This window comes from Plasmodium fragile (assembly GCF_000956335.1).
Source record: "Plasmodium fragile strain nilgiri unplaced genomic scaffold supercont1.44, whole genome shotgun sequence".
Classification (NCBI taxonomy): Eukaryota; Apicomplexa; class Aconoidasida; order Haemosporida; family Plasmodiidae; genus Plasmodium; species Plasmodium fragile.
Window position 1 is genome coordinate 195,940 of NW_012192624.1, and position 21,770 is coordinate 217,709.

Genomic DNA, 21,770 nt, shown 5'->3' on the forward strand with positions numbered 1-21,770 from the left:
TTGTGCCCTATACTTTTTTATCTTAAAATTTCACAGTCGTGGTATTTTTCGTTTTCTATACATCACCATGTGTTCGCAAGCGCAAGGGGGGAACGGGGGGTCGGGAGGTTCTCCTCTCTTGGGTTTGCTTTTTGCGCATGGTTTGTAATGTTCATAGCGACAACTCACGTTTTTTATGATTTACAGTGCTGCGCGTTTGCTGTGCATTTGATGGGTGTATGGCCCATGTAGAGAAAATGCCACTGTAGAGGGAGAAGGGCACAAGTGAACATGTGTAAGGAGCCCACTGAGTCAGTTTTTCTTTTCCCTTTTTTTTTTTTTTTTTTTTTTTTGGAGCTGTGGCGGCACCCTTCTGTGCAAGCGGAGCAGACGCATATGGTGGTACTTCACCGGTTAAGTCACTTGCACCCCTGAGGGGATTCATTCTGGTTAGGCCAACGGATTATGAGCATGTGGGGACAGGAGTATTGCCATTCATTAGCTTACCAACTGTTGTAAAAATGAAAACCTACACTGGTGGTAATAATATGTGGGGGGAGAGGATAACAACTCCCTGGTAATTGTAAAGTGTGCGTTGTGTAAAGTGTTCCATGTTGGGTAGACGCCGTGGTTTATACCACCTGGTCTCTTCTCCCCTTTTGGAAAAGCATTTCTTTTTTTTTACAACAAAATTACGAGTTACGGTTCCGCGTCAGACATGGTACACAAATTGGTGGTGCGCAAGTGACGCATTTAACCGTCACAAAGGTGTTTATTTTTGGAGTTTGCAAAATGTAGAAAAAGTAAAAATGCAGACATGATGGGAGAGAAGGAGAAAAAATCTCTCTCATGAAGGAACGAAAAATTGGACGTGGGGGAAAAGACAAAACGGTAGGGGCGAAATCTGCTCATCTTCGCACCTTTCTTTTTGCAGTGTATCTCCCAAGTTGCGGGATTCACCTCCCGTTTGCACTAACGTAAAAGAGGAAATGTAACAAACTAGGGTAGGGATACTGTGAACGTAGAGTTTTGAAGTAGCTGTGCATACTGGGAGGGAGGCAGTCCGCATGTGAGTCTTCCAACATGAGGGAAGAAATGGACGGGAAAAATGGCGTCAGGTCAATTAAAAAATTTGTTTCTTCCCTCCCATAAGATGTGGACGTAGTAAAAATGACGTACTTCATTCCATTGTCAGAAAAATGAATGAAAATATTTTTTGCCAAAATTTTTAACAAATCTGTATCGGCGTAAAATACATTTCGACACTCATCTGGAAATGACGTCGACGAAAGGAAAAATAAAATTGCGAACATCAGGGGGCTGAAAAAATAGGCCATTTTAAAAGATTCAATAATTTTTTCAAATATAGCAACAGCTAGCTGGGAACTGATCTGTATTTTTTTTTGCCAAGTGCAGGCTTTTATGCTTCTTCCATTTGTTTCTAGCAAGCGCTCCAGCTGTATATCCAGCGGGTCTGCGCCAAGACCATCCTGCCGATTAGCACTTTCGCAGTTAGCATCATTATGGGGATAGTTCCTTCCAAATTCACTAACAAAGCGTTGTACATCGTCTACAAGGAGGGGATGCTTCCCCTCGCTGTCTGCACAGGTCACCCGCTTAAAAATGTACTCCTCCGCTATGCGCACCAAGTGCGTATAAACTTCCATCTTCTCACCCAGGGAATCCCCAATGCATTTTCCCTCATGGACAATAAAAATTTGAATAAAGTATTTAAAAAAAATGGATACGTCCATGTGCTTTCCGATAAAATGGATGATGTGTTTGTTCAGTAAAAATTTGAAAACGGAATGGACAAGTGCGTCTTTTTTTTTCACGGTCTTCTCCTCGTGGGCAATTTCTACACGTTCCTGTTCCCCGCATCTCCGATTACATTCCCTAAATATATTTTTAAGTAGAAGCAGGAAGATATTTTTCTTGCTGTGGTAAAGCAGAAATTTTCCTTGTACATATTTACTTAGGAAAAGTATTATGTTCTTCGGGATGTCCATGTGGTGTCCATTGGTTGGAGGGGTCTCCTCGTTTATTCTCTGCTTACTCTCATTTGATCTATCTGGGGAGGAGTTAATTTGGTCACAGGAAGTCTGCTCGACGAGATCACATTTTTGTGAAGAAGAAATGCCCCCCTCTGTTTCTCCCCCTGGGCTGATACACCCTGCAAAGGGCGTGGCGAAAATTGCCCTCAAACAAAAGTAGCTTAACGGAACGGATGAACAAAAGCTCAAAGAGTATAGTAGCCCCTCCACAGCGTCTTCTTCATGGGAGTCATCGGTCTCATTACACATGAGGCGTGTTCCTCTCGTAAGGGCGTGAACGTTGTAAAAAAGGTACGAGAGTGGTAAAAAAAGGCTATACGAGTCATGCACATGTTCCACGTAAAAAATGTCCTTCTTGAAGTGAATCAGTGTATCCTGTTCAAACGTACTAATATCTTGAGCAATGCGTTTGAAAGACATGAGTGTTGTGTGGTTCCCTTTGTGGTGAAAAAGAAATGAGAGCTCCATGACGATGAGCAAAATTGTGTGCAATAGTTGGAGAAGAATGACGAAGAAGAAATGCCAATCGAGTTCGTTTTTGTAAATCACGTAGTTGAAGGGGACGGGGCCGTCCGTCATGCGGCGAATTATGTTCTGGATGATGTTCCGGTAGTCGGCGTTCTTGTGCTGCCCCTTCTGCTGCTCCGTCTGCCGCCTCCTCTGCTGCTCCTCCGTGTAGGCTTCTAACAAGTCGTTAAATTGATCGATGACCGCTGGGAGCAGCTGCTGGAGCGTTTTCAGCAGTGCCTCCACATGCTCGTGGCCAAAATACTTTTCTCCAATCAGGCGCTTCCTCCTCATGGACCATAAAACAGAAAAAAGGTAAACGCCACACTGATGAATTAACTGGAGGTTGCACAGGTGCGCCAAGTCCCATTTGTTTTTTTGCCTATCGCCTCTTTTCGCTGTCACGCCGGGTTGCCCCTTCACCTCTTCATGGCGAAAAAGAGCCCCCACCTGCATCTGCAGCGTGTTCATAATTTTATTCGTGTACAGGAATCCTGACAAATCCACATTCCCTCCCAAAACATTGTAAGTGGCTAAATATAAAAACACTTGTGAGAGAAACTTTTTGTAAATGCCATCATCATTATCGATGCCCCTTTTGTGTACATAATTAATGAGGTCATGAAAATAATCAACCGGTTCTGTGTACAAGTTGCAAAAGAGTAATACTCTAAATACCTTCAAAATTTCGCTCCCCAAAAAAAAGACCTCCTTTTTGTCCCCACCATTTCGAATAAACGGAAGGCTTCTATAAAATAGCAAAAAGGAAAGGACTTTAAATTTTTTTAAAAAGTCCTTATCGTAATTGTATATGATCGCATACTTTATCAGCGTTATTAAATTGTATGTAAAATTTGTTTCAACATAATCCGCTTGGTTTATTCCTCGATCTTCCCTCTCCTTGTTCAATTCACTTCCTATTATCTTCGATTCGTAAATTTTTTCTAAGTTCGTTATGAGGTCTGTACATGTGAGTAGGTTTATTTGCTGCTTGCATCTGGACAGCAGACCTATTAAAAGGCATACACAACTGTTTTCCACTTGGACCACGCCGAAATTGTTTTGTAGAATGGTACTTATGTTGGTGAGAACATCCTCATATGTGTACCCGTCAACGTCCCTCAGCAATACCATTTTAAGATTTATTTTCTGCATCTCTTGTAGGTCGTCCGTGGTGCTGCTGAGCGGTTTGAGGTGAGCGATGAGCTCTTCCTCTACGGGCACTTTTGTCATCATTACGTTTTGTTCTTTTGACCATTTTTCCCTTTTTGATTTGTCTTCCTTCTCCTTCCCTGCTACTTCTCCCTTTTCTAACTTCCTGGCCACCTTGGACCAGTCGTTGCCTCCCCACTGCTCGGACTCGTTTGGCGAGTGCCCCGTCTCCTCACCCCCCAGTTTCACTTCACCAGGGGAGTTACCCCCCTCTGCGTATTCTTTATCAGACTTATTCTCATATTCGCAGGTGTGTTCGTTAGTAGGTACTTTAGCTTCCCCCCTCTTGCGCGTGTCGTAAAAATAAACATTACACCCTTCGAACAGAAAGGCGCTGTCGCTGAAAAAGTCCAGGTAGGAAAACACCTCGTAGTCGTGAACGAATGTGAGAACGGGTGAGTCTCGTTCCCCCCAATAATCAAACACCACGTCTTCGTTCAAAGCGCAAACATTGTTGGGGAAGGTATAGCTAGCCAAGCAATGCACAGAACCCAATTCGATATTCTTATTCCTGCAGTGCCTAAGTAAGAAAAGGAGCTTGTCAAATAGGTTTAAGTCACTGTTCAGGTAGTTGAAAAATCTTCTGTACGTGAACCCAAAGGAGTATTTGTCCTTTGTCGGGAGGGCATTTTTGTCACGGTAGAGGTAGGATGTTAAATTCTCTTCAAAGGAGAAAGTTCTTAAATGCGAATTAACAAAAACGTTGGTCATAATTTTCAGAGCTATACAGACTTGACTGCTATTCGAACTTTGACACAGAAAAATCAGTTCTGGAAATGTGTACCCACTATTAAGTGGTTCATCATTGTGGTGATATAGTCCATCGAAATGATTGAATATTTTTTTTTTTTTTTTTTATTCAATTCAGTTTCGTTTATTTGTATTCTTAATTTTCCTTCAAAATCGAAACGTACTTGATGTAATTTGACTTCACTAAAACTTTTTATTTCTCTTACTTCTTCATCGCTGACTGGGTTTGTCCACTGCAGTTTTGCTACTTCGTTTTGGTTTAGTTGGAAGGTCAATTTGTGCTTTTCCTTCATTTCATTCTTCCCTCCTTTTCTCTCAACATCGCCATGGTTGACCTGTTCGCGTCCGTTTGGTTGGCTATTTCCGTCCTCACGACTCCTTCCATCAATAGGATGGGCTTTTTTGGTAATTTTAGAAGCGGTTTCCGCATCAAGCGCGCCATAAATTTTACCCAGGTTTAGCCTCTCCTGGAGGTCGTCTTTTTGCAAGTTCAACAGGCTGCGGTGCAGGGCTGGTGGGAAACTGAGCCGCGGGGGGTCGCCCGTCTGGCTGGTGCGGCAACTTGGGTATTGTTCCTCATGACGCTGTTGTTCTTCGGCACCGTGTTGCTTCTCATCTCCACGTTGCTCATCGGGGAGACCGCCTTCCTCCTCGCTCGAAGAATCCACGTATCTCTCAACTATGTCGAAGTCACACCGGTTGAGGATGGGCTGGTCGTTGGTCCGTTCCTGCCGCAGCTTATCTTGCAGGCGGTCCATGATGCTACGGCGCAGATTCGCGACGGATCAATGGAGCGACAAAGACGTTGCAAAGGCAAGTGCCCACGCAGGTTTTTCAATTTTGGCCTGACTTCTGTTATTAACCCAGATTTGCTCCCCCGTTGAGTGACAACATGGTGTGTATTTTATGAAAAGAAAATTATTATTATTTTTTTTTTTTTTTTTGGTGCTGTTTGCCATGTACAAGTCGCCCCGCGCTTGGCTAATAATGGCGTCGCCTCTGGAGAAATGCACCAGGATTATAAAACGCACCGGGGTGGGGAGCAAAAAAAGGGATAAACAACGGAAAAAAAAAAAAAATACCAAACATATATATACATATTATGTATGCTTTGTTTGGGCGGAAGGATCCAGTGAAGGGGCTACCGCCGATCTATTTGCGCGCAAGTGATGTGGCGCAAAAGTGCAACTGTTTCAATTCGTTCGACCGAGTCACCTGCAGGGCACAGTTATTTTTACTAAGCGAGCAACTCACGCACGCAGTGCATGAGAGAAAATCGCTGATCGTTCTTTGGGACACACACCAGTGGAAAGCGCCGGAAAAGCTAGTACGACAATACACACACAAAAAAAAAACAAAATGGTTAACATAAATGTAATGTAATGCCTTCGGGGTGATAGATGACTTAGCATTTTTTTTTTTTTTTTGCTGAGCTTCTGTTAAGGTTGCAAGTCGAATGCATCGCCGCAGATGCCCCTTTGGAAATTATCAGTTGGACGTTGCCGCCTCACAAGTGGGCACAAAAAAAAAAAAAAAAAAAAAAAAAAATGATCGGGTGGGCAAAATCGATTGTGAGGTTGACGCCGAATGGGTGGAAAGTCCCCCGGAAGTGGTTGCCACCCCCCGCAGAGCAGCGGAGGCTGTTCGGGTCAAGTACCCCACCCGATGAGCTGACCAGAAAAATCATACTGGAAAGTAACTACAGACACATAAAAGAAATGAAGAGCCAGGAATTGAGAGTACTCTCAGAGAACTGCAGTAACAAAAGAATACAAGACGTCGTTTTGTGGAGTGAGATATCGCGACATGCTATTGACAGATGTGATGAGTTTAAATATTTCGACGCACTGTTGCTGCTGAGCTCGTTTGAAAAAATGAACCTGGCAGATGATAACTTATACAAAACATTTGCTCATGTCTTTGTAAAGCAAATAAATCATATGGAGCCCAGACACTTCATCCTCCTAATTAATTTATACTGCAAAGCGAATTTATTTCCACGGGTATTATTTGTTCAAGTTTTTCATGCCATTGTTAGATACTGTTGGAAATTTTATCCACAGGAGTATGTAGATTTGCTGGTCTGTTTTGCAAGCTTAAATATTTCCAATGTGGACCTCATGAGGACTTTATGTAAATCCATGGTAAAAAATGTAAACTTGTTCGACTATAGCAACCTGTGTTGCATTGTGGGGTGTCTGCGACGATTGGATGTTCATGACGATGTCATTTATTACGTCCTCGATGAGAAACAGCAGAAGGAATTAAAATTATTAACCACACAGGAGCTGTTCGATCTTATGAAAAAAGTGAAGCTACTTAAATACAGTTGGGAGGTATATGAAAAAGATTTACTTGATGAATTTTTGAAGCGTATTGATAATTTCCAGGGTGATAAGGATGTTAATCAGTTGGAAGATCCCTTCGTTTGTTTAAATTTCCTCGTTTCCAAACAGTACGTAAAAAATAACTTTCTTATTGCACTTAGCAAATGGTGTGCATCACATGTGTATGAGTATCCTTCAAGGTCTGCTAAGAGACCCCTGGCTTACCAACTCATTATGCTATACCAACTCATGCAAGAACATGATGTTAAAAATTATACCTTTATTGAGAAGGCCATTCATAGGTTTGTAATTAGTCGGGGGGGGTTGGCTGTCAACCGGGACAAAATGACCAAGCCAGTCTCTTACCAGAAGGGGCGCAAGTATATCTTCACTCGGGACCCCCTCGAGGGTGCTGGCGCGGCGGAAGTGGACACGTCAAGCGATCGACTCGTAGACCAACCCAATGGTGAGGATTCCTACCTAGACGAGGGCATGTCGTACGGGGTCAGCGAAGAAGATGGGTATACCGCTCCACAGCGTTACTCCGACGTGCAGGAGTCGAGTTCTGTGACGGAGAAGCAGCGGTCCATCAATTTGAGCCTGGGGGAAGGCACCCAGCGCAAGAAACCCTCTGTGCATTCGCACGGAAGGCACTTCAATTTTAAGTTGCGGCAGCGGCCGAAGCGCGTGAAAAATGGGGCCGTCCCGGTTGATACGTGAAGGGAAAAGGCGGCGTTGCCATTCCATTCAGATGTGGATAGCAACGTGAATATGTATTCTCTCCCTACAACGGTCCCCCGTGGTTCGCTTTTATTTTTTTTAATTTTTTTTTAAAGAAATTGATACAGTTTTTTCATTTGAATTGTCATTTAGTTCAGTTATTTAATTAAAGAGGCATGCAGAGCGGCATAAACGGGTAAGATGCACCGTCTCTGGTGAGACGAAGGAAAAAAAACAAAATGGGCTTTTTTTTCTATCGCCCGAAGGGTGGGGGACAGGAGCGGGCACAGTTCAGCGGATGAGCAAATGAGCTTATACGCTGCTTCCGTGGTGCCAGCGTCGGTGTTACATTTTTACCGGTCGCTTCCACCCCTTTGTCCTATTTCTGCCATGCAGATTAACACTTGTAACTATACATAAACTTAAAGCTGTTTCCATTTTGCAATTACATTGGGTGAAGTTTCACACGACTGTTTCATCGAAGTTGTCACATCCTGCCGCTGTACACAAATGCAGTGAATTTAAAAAATAAAGGCAACACCCAACGCACAAGTATGTACGTGTGTGTGCTCACAGGTAATTGCTGTTAATTTTTTTTAAAGGTAATTTGGGGAGTGTGTCATTGTTATGTGTCTCATATGCTATTTTTTTTCATTTTGAAATATCCTATTTTTTTGCCTTTTAAAATATGCTATTTTTTTGCATTTCACATTATGCTATTTTTTTGCATTTCACATTATGCTATTTTTATTTCTCTCTTTTTTGCTGTTTTTTTTTTTTCACTTGCCCCTCTTATCTCGCTTCGCTTCACATCGCTTCGTATGGCTTGGCCTGTCCTGAAGATGAGGATTCCGAATCCCTCTCCGGTGGCCATTCCGTACATCCGTGTGGCTCTCCCCCACAGAAAGCAGCACAACAGCACTCTCATTTTTCTCCACGCGCCCGGAGCGGAACCATCACTTGAGAAAGGAAAAGGAGCTCTTCGGGAAAATATACACTTTCTGGCATTTATTGAAACCATTAAACTTGGAAGAGCTAACAAATGTATATGCTCCTGCATATTCATATATGACCCAGTCGTTAATATAGCATTCTGGTAGGTATGTAATGGATGTGATCATATCTAACCCATCACAGGATTGTCCAAATATGTTTGCTAGATACAGAGGGGAAGTTACCAAATCTTCACATGGAGTATTATTGCTATCTCCTTGGTTCCGAATTACATACACTGGGGCTCTATTGTACTCGTCAAATATAATACCACTGAAGCAGCCATATATGCTATCGCTGACGTAGTAAGAGTAGTAGTTGTACCTATTGTCGTTAATGCTGACCACCTTTCTCTTTATGTTTGTTATATTTCCTAACTTGGAATTGTCGTTGCAGGTAAGGGTGGTGTGGCTGAGGAGCAGCAGGTCCTCCGCGTTCTTACCCTTTTCTGCGTTGTTCGAGCCTTCCCCCTCATTCGTGGCACCTCCGTTTACCCCCTCCTGCACTTGGTTTGTCGTCTTTCCCCATTCACTGCTGTTCACATGATTGCTGTACCCCTCACCGATGACCCCCTCACCGGTGATCGCTTCATCGACGTCTCCCTCGCCTTTGTTCGCTTCTGCGCTATCTCCCCCTTCTGGTTGCGCGCCCCCCTTGGCAAAATTAAGCGGATCAACTCCTTTCATGTCTCTGAGTCTAATTGGGTGGAACGTGGGGTGCCTCTTGCCAATAACCTTAACAGCCAAAGTGCACGAAGCAGCAACCATATATCTTCCAGGTTCACAAATGATTCTGAGTTTGGACTTTATATCTTTAAAATAGTGTTCGATGGACATATTAATAGCAAGGGCAATTTTCTCAAAGTTGTAAAAGTTATACTTTGTTTTCATCACGCACTTTTCATTAAGGAAGCTCTGTATATCTTTCTTTAGCTCCGATGTATTCAAGGTGCAATATTTGTTCTTTTCATTTTTCTTAGCATTGTCGTATTCTAATTCTTCTGGGTATCCTCCCCCGAGGTTTAAAATTTGAAAATTGTATCCCATTTTTTTACTCATGTTCCACACATCCCTAGACAATTTAATGGCTTGACAATAATCGAAGAGATTCTTTGTATTGCTGCCAACATGAAAAGAGACCCCTACGATATTTAAATTATGTTTTCTTCCAAAGGCGAGTATGTTTTCCCATTCGTGTTCATTGGCTCCATACTTGGAAGACATATATGATTTGTAATTTTTAAAATCCACGTTGATGCGCAGTAGTAGAGAACACTTGGGATGATATTTGAGGATTTTCTTCAACTCTTCAATATTGTCAAATGTACACAGATTTATATTTTCATTTCTTGCAAATATGAGCGAGTTAATACTTTTTATAGTGTTAGCATAAATGATTCTTTCTCTGGCGATATCCGGAAGCAGCGTTGTTAATTTTTTTACTTCCCCAACAGATGCACAATCAAAATTGCAATTCAGTCCATATAAGAATTTAAGCACTACATCATCATTATTACTTTTAACAGAATAGAATGGAGTTACACTTGGAAGGTTTTTTTTAAATCGAATGTACTGTGCAAGTATTTTTTGTAAATTTATACATACAACTGATGTGTCTATGTCTTCATTTAGAATTGTACTCAGCGTGAACATTTCGATTTTGTTTTTGCGATAGTAGTTTATCATTTCTTCTTTATGTTTTTCTTCTGGGCACTCTTCTTCATTCGTTTGCGTTATTTGTACTGCGCCGGTTGGGGATGCGCCCTTTCCATGGTCTGCATTGTTCGCGGTGCTGTCCAACCCGCGTGTGGAGTTAAGTGCCGTCCTTCTTCCGTTACAGTCTCCGTCACGTTCGTTTGAACCCCCTTCGTTCATCATGAGCGAATCTTCTGAGAAATTTCTACACGAGGTGGTTTCACTATTCCTGCAGGGGGTGCTCGGCTCCAAGCATCCAGTGTTATCCTCACATTCTGTACCTATATCCACCACCATCACTCTGTTGTGCTTGCAGAATAGGTAGCTATATGTGTACATGTCATTTATTGCGTGATTGGGTAGAGGAGTGACAACGAAGTTATTTCCAATTTGCTTGCTTGTTTCACTTGGGACAGAGAGATTGATTCCCCTAACGTCGCTAACACTTTTCAACTCGTATACAAAATACTGTATTTTGAGAAATCCTATTGTGAGTTCCTTCATGCAAAGGATAGCGTAATATTGTTCGTTGTTCAGTACAATGTTGTTGCACATATTTCTGTGTAGGATTGTGGCCTCTGAGGTGGGGGAAGATACTCCTCCAAGACGATTTCCAATACCGCTTCCTTCAAAATCGTAATGATAATTCACCACGTAAAGCACCTTTGCTCCGTAAAAACTGAGTTGGTTAGCCATAAATCTGACAAAGCTGTCGCTCCTCAAGGTACTTGAAAGTTCAATCGAGACGTACGACACCAAATCTTCCGGAGAGTAATGAACACAGTAGTAGTTGTTCTTGTGTGAGACATTGCATGAATAACCACATGGCGTAAAATAAAATTCGTTGTATAGAAATTTCTCCTTGTTATTTTGTACGTGTGAGCATTCATACAAATTTGTATCTAATTTCTTTACGCACACCTGGGGCTTTCCACTGTCCACGTGTTTCATGTGTCGGGTACTCCTCGGTGATGAGGCAGCGGAGGATAGTTCTGTACCGCCCAGTTTGAGACAGTTATCTAAGGCGCTACAATTGTTCAAACTGGAATAGGCATTCCTTAAGTGAATTACATTACTGCCGTTGGAGCTACACTGAGATGATGTGGCGAAGACATCGTGTCCACTTCTTACCTCTTTGTCCTTTGCCATGGATTCATTTGGAAGGTAAAATTCGTTTATGTATCCGTTGCTTCCGGGGTTGCTTTCCCTCTTTTGTTCAACTTTAACATCTCCTCGACTTCTTCCATCCAAGGGGTGCAATTCGCCCTGCGCGTATTTGTTCTCGTTCAGGGTTGGCGGGAGGAGTAGCTTCTGATCGTCCGTCACGGTTGTCATCGCGCTTGCAATGGTGATGCTGCTTCCCCTGTTGTGACTGCTGCCCCCCAGAGCGAATTCCTCATTTCTGTACGACGCGGTGTCCTCACTAACGGCTTCATTCAAATTCTTGTCACCCATGTCGGTGATTTTCAAGTGGAAGTTGGAAAACGCTTCTTTGCGCATATGTCCATAGTAGCCCATATCCTCAACATGTTTAAATGGACTCACCGTGTCCTTGTACCTGGTACTCGTGTTCGTTGTACTTTTCGAAGAGCACTCTGCGTAATCATAAGAATTCTCGCTACAGCATATGTCCGTTTTTTCATGCTCTTCATAAACCTTTTGTGTTTCCCCTCTGGGTAGAAATATGTCTAAGGAGTCCTTATTCAAATACACTTCATGGAACTTCGCCTTGTCGCTGTATTTGTTGATTCCAAATAAGTGCATTTCTGAGCAGAACTTTTGAGCGCTTGAGGGGAAGTGGACTGCTGCGTTCGTAGATCCATTAGCAGTACTGCTCTGTACCTCACTGACCTGCGCAAAGAAGATGTAGTGATTTCTCCCATGCGGCAGGGGGGTGTTGGCAAACTGAAAATTCTTGAAGAAAAATTGGAAAAATATTTTTTCATCCTCAATGGACTTGTGTGGGTACTCTTGCTCGTAGTAGCCATCCTTCGTTTTGTTCTGATAATTCATATGTGTGAAGAATGCGTATTCGAAATGGTCCCCAATAAAAGCAACAACGTCGGTCAAATCATTTTTGGCAAGAAAATTTTCGTCGTATATTCCATCGGTCTTCAAAGCATATTTATTCGTAAATTTCAGTATTAACAAATCGACCAAAAAGGGAATGAAAAATAATACTTTTGTTTTTCCACAAGTTTTTATAAACACCATATCTTTGTAGATAAAGAGGGAGCTTTCAGAGAGGAGGTACACTCTGCATCTTTCTTCTTCTGGTGCTTGCACATCTTCTTCTATTTCTGACACGATGCTGCACCCGATAAATTTGAGTTTCTCCTCCCATAATTCTCTGGAGATGTCTAGTAGGGATGAAATATTTTTCTCCTTTTCAAAGCATTCCTTCCTCAGCTTAATTATAACTCTCTTTTCGATTCCTTCGAAGACGTTCATTTTGGTCAACAGAAAATATATACACGTGTGTTATTAGCAATTCTCAAATTTTTCGTGTGGTCGGGAAAATGCGCGGTGCGTTCACGCTTGCAACTATACAAAATATACTCTGGCTAAGTTAACGTCTACTATGTAGGGGCTGTCTTATTCAGAGGGGTGGTGTTGCTGCTGCTTCTGGTGGAGACATCCAATGGGTATCCTTTTGAGGGGAAACAACGTCCTTTTCTGTTCTTCGCTGCTTCAATTCGGGGAAGTCCCTCCTCAGAAAGGTGAAAATATATGCGCCAATTTTGCGTACTTGACAAAAACTGTCCTCTTCTCGTTCTTCTTCTTTTTTATTTATTCTTTTTAGTGCATCAACTTGTAATGGCAAGGGAGATGGGGCATATATACAGCGCTGAGACGCTGCAACAGAGGCAGATTATATAACAGGGAAAAAAAAAAAAAAAAAAAGTATCGTGGAGCAAAAATTTACTTGAGGCTATAGCAAATTGTACATTCTTCTATATATGTATCTTATCGCGGCGAGTTTTATTTTTCCCAAATGGGGCGCGGACGGGGTGCTTTCTCTTGAATTTCTTTGCCTTCGTGAGCCCAACATGCGACGTGGTGTGTGCATGTGCTGGGATAATTACATATGCACATGTAACGTTTTTGCGTGGTAATATCTTCTTTAAGGGGGTATCCTTTTCGTGGTGGAAACGCGCACTACAACGGACAGTATAAATAATAATTATATATATATATTGGCTAAAAAAAAGAAGAAGGAAAAAAAAAAAAACGCCCTGTAATATACACAAAATGGGGTATCGTTGGAGGGGGTACTCTTCAACTTCTTGCGCTACGTGGATTCCTTTTTTCTCCTTGGCGTGTGCATCGATACATGATGTTTATTTACTGTTTGACTGTTGCTATCAGAGTTGGGATTACAAAATACTTTAACACGCATTTATATAACCGTATATTTGGGTGTGGGGGGATATGAGTTGTGCACTACTTGGTCAGTTTTTTTTTTTTTTTTTTATCTCTCCCTGTCTACATGAACTGTGTTGTGTGTTTCCTCCTTCTTGCATGTGTTAGCTCATGATTGATTTGTGGTGGGGGACACGCACCTGTTTCCTGTTGCCCCTTCACTTGTTATTTTTTGCTACTTCCTCGCCTATCCTCTGTTATTTTTGTTACTTGTTCACCTGTCACTTTTTTTTTTTTTTTTTCACTTGTCTCCTCTTCCACTTTTTTAGCCTCTTCGCTTCCCAGCGTCAGCTATGGTCCAATTCTCCTGTTGTCCGTTTTTTCCTACTCTCCTCTGCTACCCACAAGCAAGACACATTACAAATGGCTGTGCTTCTATTAAATATGGGGGAGGGTCGGGTTGGTGGGTGGGTGGGGGGGGGTACCACGGGGGTGCTATGTAAAGCGCGCGTAGGGTGGTGGCCAGCCGAGGGGGGCTTTCCTTCTCTGCCTTCCTTGTCTTAGTAGGGATTTCGCTATATTAGCACTATGCATATAAAAAAACACTACGTCAATCGGAGCGGGGACCCCAGGGTAGGACTTTGCAAAACGGGTGAATGATAAGTCTGTATATATATGTATTTGTATTTGTGTTAATATACAAATGTGCCTTTATATTTATGTATGACGCCTGGATCAGAAAGAGTCCTCTTTCGTTTGTGTGTCGACTTATGCATTAAACATATGCTAGGGAATTCCCTCATTGACATTGGAACAGGCAAAGATGATCAACCTGATTCTTCGTTTCTGTTGGTTTCTTCGAAATACTGATTTATTGAAAATCATAGTAACATAAATTTATATATATATATTCATAGGAAGAGTGAATCCTCTCATTGGGGTGTATTTTGATCTGAGTGTGTCATAGGGGGTACATATACATATGCGAGGAGGCATGCATGTATATGTGTGTGCATAACTTGTAGGTCCTTTGTCTATTTCGCTGTGCAGTTGCTTTGCGTTTTAGGTTACAGTTGTGGGTCGGTTTGTGGGGGAACGGGGGCGATTCCCTTTTATAATGTGCATTCACACGTGGGTGGCAGTTATTGCGGTGACAAAAGACTTTCCACACTTTTGGGGGGGGAAATATATGACTTAACAATAATACGGCAGCTGATCTTTTCAGGGGTGGCCGATGGCGCGAAAATGATTTTGGTTTCACTGATTTGTCTGTTCACTATTGATATGCGGTACGAACCTTTTGGCTCATAAAATGGGTACGTAAAAAATGGATATGTGTTTCTTATAAGATCTGAATCCTGCGAGGACGCACTGAATAGCTGTTTTTTTTTCCTTTTTTTTTTTTTTTTTTTCTTAATTCTGCTCTTTGCAAAATTCCTCTTTGGTAAAAAATGCTGAGCTTAATTTAACTGAGCATTAATGTATGAAACAACGTTGGTATGCAATCGAGTACGTGATATCACATACAATACATTGGTAGCGTGGGCAACGTGGGACGGTTTTAAACGACATAAAAAAAATGTTCGTTTGTGTCAATTCGTTTTCTTTGGTAAATCTGATAGTACTTTTAAACGCCTGGTCAAAATTTCGAAATGCGAGTGGCTGTTTTTTATACGCCTTTGCAGTATATATACAATAGCTAGTGAGAAAATATAGCTTCACAGGAGCATAAAAAAAACGTTCGAAGTTTTTTTATTTACTCTTTGTGGGGGCATAAAATTTTCAACTGTAGGAAAGTTTAAAATTATAAATTTTTCCTTGTATAGCTTTTTTGTATGGTCAAAAGTTTTTTGAGGGGTTTCATTATAAGTTCGCTTGCGCGGGTTGGTTTGTTTGGGATTGGTTAATTGGTTTTAAGTGGTTTGAATAATTTGTACTTCATATAGCATGTTAAAATTTGCGTTGATTTTTTAAATGTACCAAATTGCTAAACATATGCGAATTGCTATTTTGCGCATTTGCGCATTTTATTTGTTACCCTTGTGCAGGCAATTTTTTTTAAATTAAAATTTTTTTTTTTTAACCCACCGCGCTGCGTATGCGCACTGCCCACATTCAATTGTGCTCCCTTGTTCATATGACGCATCCCTCACTTTTTTTATGCACGCTTCACGTATTTTTTCGTAGCAAAAAAAAAAATGTACGTACCTCCCTATGAACAGTTCGCGATGACGCGGGGATTTTCTCCCCCGGGTTGGGAAGAAATGCCCAAATAAATAATGTGGGCGTGATGCGATGGTATTGTATTACATTTCTTCTATGTATATATATATATAAATATTTATGCATATTTATATATATTTATATATATTTATATATATTTATTTATATAGATATACCCAACGCGCGATGGTGCTTGGCCAACACGAGAAATGAACACTTTCCACATGTTGCACAGCGCCCACTATCACAGTTTACGAACCCAACATGACCGACTTTGCTTAGCCACGTCGCCAAGTTCCCACATTCGAACAGGCACAATGCTCTGCTCATAAGGGGTGGGGGTGAGGGCGATTCATCGCATGCATCACACATAATGGCGCAGGAAAAAAAGAGGAAGGATGAATATAGCATACTGTGCTCCCCCCCTGGGAGTCAGCGAACATGCAAAGGCATGGACGACTAGGGGTATCTACATAGCAAGGACCTTTTGCTCATGGGGTGAATGGCCACATGCACCTCGAGGCCATACTCACATGTATGTAAAATAAAATGTCCTACCTTTCCGTTGTGTGCGACGTGTAGTGTAAAGGGGGGGGGGGGGGTGCATAGAAGTATGGGTACTTCTGAAAGTGCTCATGCCTGAGAGCACGAACATACACTTTTTATATATTTGTGTATGCATCGTTCCGACAGCGCAAAAGGGTTGATTCTTTCTTAATATAATATATATAGTTATGCCGCCAACGCTGTTCAGGCTTTCCCCCCCTGTTGTTTTCACTTTTCTTTCCGTTCGAATTACCCCCATTTGCTACATTTTTATGCTTTCTCCCCCGAAGAGTGAAATCAGTCACCACGTATTCGACTTGTCCCGCGTGTACGCAATTTGTGCATCCTGTTGTCCCCTTCCCCATGGGGCTTATTATAAAAAGAGAGGGCAGGGGAGGGAAAGGTCAACCCTCTACCGTGGCGTCAAAAGGACGAAGGTGCATGTAGATGTAGGCATGTATAAATCAGCGCATTTATGTTTGTACGTATGTACACATGTGTACTCTATGTACACCTACTGAGCGGCGCGCGAAGGCTCTATGCATATTCGGTGAAGGAATAAACCCACACGAAAAGTGAAAGTACAAAGTTTTGTTTTCTTAAACGGCGCTTCCCCACGCATATGTATATAAACACTGCACTTGTTACAAAATGAACAAATTGGTTAAGGGAGAAGAGAGGCAGTGGGGGAACACTCCAGTGAAAGAACACATCTTAGGGGGCACCTTTTTTTCGTCACGCTAGTTTGGTTGAATGGGAAAGAGGCGATTTTCATGTATAGGTAGTGTAACGTCGCATGGGGTGCAAAGAATTCTCACTTTACAATTTTTTCTTTTTTTTTTTTTTCTTCTGCAATATCTTCCCTTTCCATTCTACTCTCAAATGTACAGATGTGCATTTGTTCGTGTTGGTGTATTCGACAAGAATACGTACGCGAAGGATAGTCATTGATCATAATGCAATGTGTGTTTTTTTTCCATTTCGTGGGGAGGACAAGATTATGTGTATATTATGGCGTATGTATGGGGAGGGGAAGAATATACCCTGTTAAAGGCTTCTTTTTTGTACTTGCCCATTTTGACAAGCATTACGGTAACTATCCAAAGGATGGAGTGTTACTCTTTTCCCTATCCCCTCTTAAGATAACCGACTCGCACGGAGAAGCGCACGTATGCATTCTTTTGTACCATCTTCGAGCTACGCACAAAAAGAGTGTTGTTTCCGTTCGTAACAATTCACACACAAAAGGGGAAGAAAGGAAAAAAAAAAAAAAAAAGTATTAAAATGAATTCATTACGTGCTATACAAATGTGTACATAAATGTGGGCGACTGGATTGTCCACTTTTGAGAGTACAAAGGAAAAATTAACCACAGGGAAAATATTCGAAAAGTCTTACGTTTTTGCAACTCACATAATTTTTGTCCCCCTCATGGGTATTCCGAAATGTGCACGCTTAATTGAGGAAGAATATAAATGAACAAAGAAAAGCATGAGAACAAAATATAACCATCGCGTAGTAGCAGCGCGTTTGTGAAATTTGGCGTATCGTTCACATCACTCGTCTAAACGCTTTTTGACCCATGCGTTCCGTGGAGTTCTCTTTTAGCACGGGTCTGTACGTGATTAAAAACGATTATCATATGTGCATAATGCGTGATGGGGTATCCAATATGTTCTTCACGCATTTGTTACCTCCCCCGCTTACTGTGACAATTTTACGTTCGACATCACTTTAAAATGGACGCTTATCAAATAATGCTTCAGACGGAAGGAAGCTTAACGACATGAGATGAACAAAATATTTTAGCCAACAACCTCCGTTGCGTATTTCCCTTTGGTGAAGAAGTTCATGGGCTGAACAGTTGCTACCGCTACACTCATATAGTAGTATGGCGCCTGGTTGGCCATGTGAGCATTTTCGTAGTTCACCATTGGAGTGATATTTTTAAAAGTACAAATTGTCTCCCATGTTGGGCGCAGTAGTTGCCCCTTTTTTGAGTGGCCAACTGGGGTTGGAAAGGAAGAAAAAAATATATATATATAAAATAAATGAATTAAACAAATCAGCTTAATCGTCACTATTGCGAAGAAGACATATTGTCAAATCTTCGTCCCTTTGGTCATGTCAAAATTGGCAAAATTTGAAAACGACCGAACGGTTACATGACAAGGGAAGTAATTTTTTTTTTTTTATCTCATGTTTTGTCCAGTTAGTGGGATGTTGCATGGGATTTACGACACGGGGATGGAAAGAGAGCCGATGGGGATTTTTCCCTTCAGCATTTTACGCTTGCACATATATAATTATATACATATGTATACACGTGTGTAATGTCGTGGCGCCAGTTAACTTGACCGCGCATATTGCCATGCGCAGGTCAACTTCACAACGGCACGTCGCCCCGGAGTAAAACAAACAAAAAAAAAGCGCACTGTGCCATGGAGGGGAGTCAACAACGGGGGAACAAATTTGTTAAGTTTAGCTTTGCAGCGTCAGTTTTTTTTTTTTTTTTTTTTTTTTTTTCCCAAACGATTATCCCTTCAAGTAGACATACACTCAAAATTTGTCAAAGATGAAGGATGTAAATAATTATGAATGGTCATACGCTTACACGCTTGTACACGTGTACTTGTATTGTTATTGGCATATGCCGTCCTGTCGCTTTAATTTAATTTTGTTTCCATTTTGGTTTAACGCGCGTACAATTACTCCCCGGCAACGTTCCGCAGCCCAACTGCCAACCCGGACCCCACCCGATTACGGGGCCTATAAACCCCATTCGGTACCTCCGGCCCCTGCAGGGTGCACATGTGTTCAGGCGATACATCAAAAAGGGGAAATAAAAAAAATACACCTTTTAACGCATGCGCGTCCGTCGCATTTGACCACCCCTTTGCAGTTACGGGCCCACATGTGTATGTAACTTACGGAGGCAGGAATGGATCATAAGCATCGTCCAATGTGGTAAATGTATAGACAAAAATGGAGAGGAAAAAAAAAAAAAAAAAGAAAATAGCATTCCCACTCGCAGTGTGTAACAACCCCTTCTAAAGGCAACCAAGCATATGCTCAAGTTTGTGTAAAATGATCATATGTACATATATGTTTCCCGCCTGTGTGTACACTTTTACCTTTCCTTATGCATTTTTTCCCCCAACATTATCGGCACACAAACTTTGGGGAAAAGAAATTAATTAAAGAAGTAGCACATGTCGCAATAATTTACTCATTTAATTTTACATTTCGGCACTTGAGGAGAAAAAAAAAAAAAAAATATAAAAAAAAAATTCTCCTTGTCTGCTCATATTTTATTTTATTATTTTTTTCCTATGTTTTATTATGGCAAATGCTGTTTTAAACTTTACCATCGTTGTATTCGCAACTGTTAAAAAAATATTTGAGGAACATACGCACTTGTGCGCCGGACATTACATAAACGCCATAAAAGGGGGGAAAAAAAAAAAAGAGCAAAACGGGGAAGTAAATCAACACGGTTAAAATATGAGCAAAAGGGTGAATATAAGCAGCGCGGTGAAGGAGCAAAGTGGTCAAGGAGCAAAAAGGTGAAGTGTAGCAACACTGTAATGAGCAAAACACGGGGAAATAACACAATTGCAGCATTTTACAAAACGGCGCCGTGACAATATTATCACTGTAATCGGAAGAGTCAACGAAACAAAAAAAAAATAAAATAAAAAAATAATAAAAATTCACCTTTTTTAATTGCTCATAAAAAAAAAAAAAAAAAAATTCCCTAATTATAATTTATGAGTGGTACCAGTTTTAAATTCTCCTAGGGTTTTTCTCTTTTTACATATATACGTGCACAAAAAAAAACACTCGCAGCCGCGTATGCGAAATTTGCACGCACTTTCCCCTCGCACATTTATCCGCCAGTGCCTTTAAAAAGATTATACCCACACCAAATTCAAATTTCATATCTCCACCCCCTTCCCATAATGAAAGTATCCAACGCTTTTTTTATCTTCCAATCGCTTGTCGTATTGTACTATTTCACACCATGTCTGGCGCAAAGGAGGTACGTCAATGCGGCTTCAGTGGATTCATTAAAGTCGATTGACCAGGAACTGCAGAAGAAGAAAAACAAGAAGAAGAAAATGGCCTTGTATTCCATAGGCTCCATTGTGGCACTAGCAACAGCCATAGCAGGTGGAGTAGGCCTAGGAATGTACATTAATGAGAAAAAAAAAAAATCAGAAAACGTACAGGAAATTGAAAAGTCAGAAAACAAGACAACAGAAGAACAGGATACACTGTTGAATAAATCTGAGGATGCCAATATTGAGATTAAAGGGGATAGCGAAGAGATTATAACCAAGGTGAGCGTCCAACCCAGCTATGCAGGATTAGGCACACAGAACTTTAGTAATAGGGATCTTTCAAGTATTGGCAACGTATCCGATAATACCAATAATGGACCAGGTTTAAAATCAGGTGACTTCCCTGATTCTATATTTAGACAAAATTTGGATGATAATGAGTACCGACCTCTGATGTTGGAAGATGCCTTGGATGACTCCCCACTTAGTGACCCAGTTCAAAGTGGACCTTCTAATTCCATGAACAGCGGAAGTGGTGACTCCAGTTTAAATTTGTTTTATGACAGCAGAAGAGATATAGGTATATATGGACAGGACAGATTGTTCAAAACTTTAGATTCAGATATAGAACCTCTAATTATCCCTACAAAATACCCAACAGTTGGAAATAAAGATGCCTCCCCAAGTGGTGTTGGTTCGTCTTCGAATTTTTCAGATGGACCAAGTACATCTAGTTACTCTAGGTATAACGATTATTCGCAAGGCATTGGCAGCTCTACTCGACATTATAGCTCTTCTTCTAGCGGGAGCCGAGGATATGGCTTAGGTTCGCATAGTGATATGGGATATGCAGGTGGTGTCCCCATCTCTGGGCTTAGAGCACTAAATAGATGATGTAACAATTTTTGTAAATAAATATATATATACACATATATATATATATATATAATGGGGCAGTGGGGGTGCAAGGATGTTTACCTTATGTTGAACTTGTGCACATATATATATACACGTTTTTGTGCAGGTCCACGGATCTAGATTCGCAGGATGTATAACATAAGAAAACGATTCTCATATTGTTATTTGGAAGAGGAAAAAGGCGGACTTTAAATAAAGCGCCTTGTGTAGTATTTTATGGAGACATGGAATGTGTTAAGAAGCCGAAACGATGACTTACCTTTTCACGCATTGCGGACTGGGGGACGCTTCGCCTGGCTTCCCCCCCCCCCCAAGCACAATTACCGAGGATCATCCGATGAGTTCATCCGTTCATCAGTTCACCATCCGATGAGTCGTTGGCCAATTTTGTTATGCACCACACCACTAGCAGTGGCACCC

General features: G+C 41.4%; 5 protein-coding genes across 5 annotated transcripts; 2 read left to right on the forward strand and 3 right to left on the reverse strand.

The window, feature by feature from the left end:
* Positions 1 to 935: 935 nt before the first annotated feature.
* AK88_03706 (uncharacterized protein) lies at positions 936 to 4,463 on the reverse strand (the record flags this gene model as incomplete). The annotated part of the gene is made up of 1 exon (XM_012481316.1): positions 936 to 4,463. One exon carries the CDS (start codon positions 4,461 to 4,463, stop codon positions 936 to 938), a length of 3,528 nt encoding a protein of 1,175 aa, XP_012336739.1.
* A 53-nt stretch (positions 4,464 to 4,516) lies between these two features.
* AK88_03707 (uncharacterized protein) lies at positions 4,517 to 5,260 on the reverse strand (the record flags this gene model as incomplete). Its single annotated transcript, XM_012481317.1, has 1 exon — positions 4,517 to 5,260. The coding sequence occupies one exon, from the start codon at positions 5,258 to 5,260 to the stop codon at positions 4,517 to 4,519; it is 744 nt and encodes a 247-aa protein (XP_012336740.1).
* A 789-nt stretch (positions 5,261 to 6,049) lies between these two features.
* AK88_03708 (uncharacterized protein) lies at positions 6,050 to 7,549 on the forward strand (the record flags this gene model as incomplete). Its single annotated transcript, XM_012481318.1, has 1 exon — positions 6,050 to 7,549. One exon carries the CDS (start codon positions 6,050 to 6,052, stop codon positions 7,547 to 7,549), a length of 1,500 nt encoding a protein of 499 aa, XP_012336741.1.
* Positions 7,550 to 8,505: 956 nt separating this feature from the next.
* On the reverse strand, positions 8,506 to 12,687 carry AK88_03709 (uncharacterized protein; the record flags this gene model as incomplete). The annotated part of the gene is made up of 1 exon (XM_012481319.1): positions 8,506 to 12,687. One exon carries the CDS (start codon positions 12,685 to 12,687, stop codon positions 8,506 to 8,508), a length of 4,182 nt encoding a protein of 1,393 aa, XP_012336742.1.
* Positions 12,688 to 20,330: 7,643 nt separating this feature from the next.
* On the forward strand, positions 20,331 to 21,326 carry AK88_03710 (uncharacterized protein; the record flags this gene model as incomplete). The annotated part of the gene is made up of 1 exon (XM_012481320.1): positions 20,331 to 21,326. The coding sequence occupies one exon, from the start codon at positions 20,331 to 20,333 to the stop codon at positions 21,324 to 21,326; it is 996 nt and encodes a 331-aa protein (XP_012336743.1).
* Positions 21,327 to 21,770: the final 444 nt, after the last annotated feature.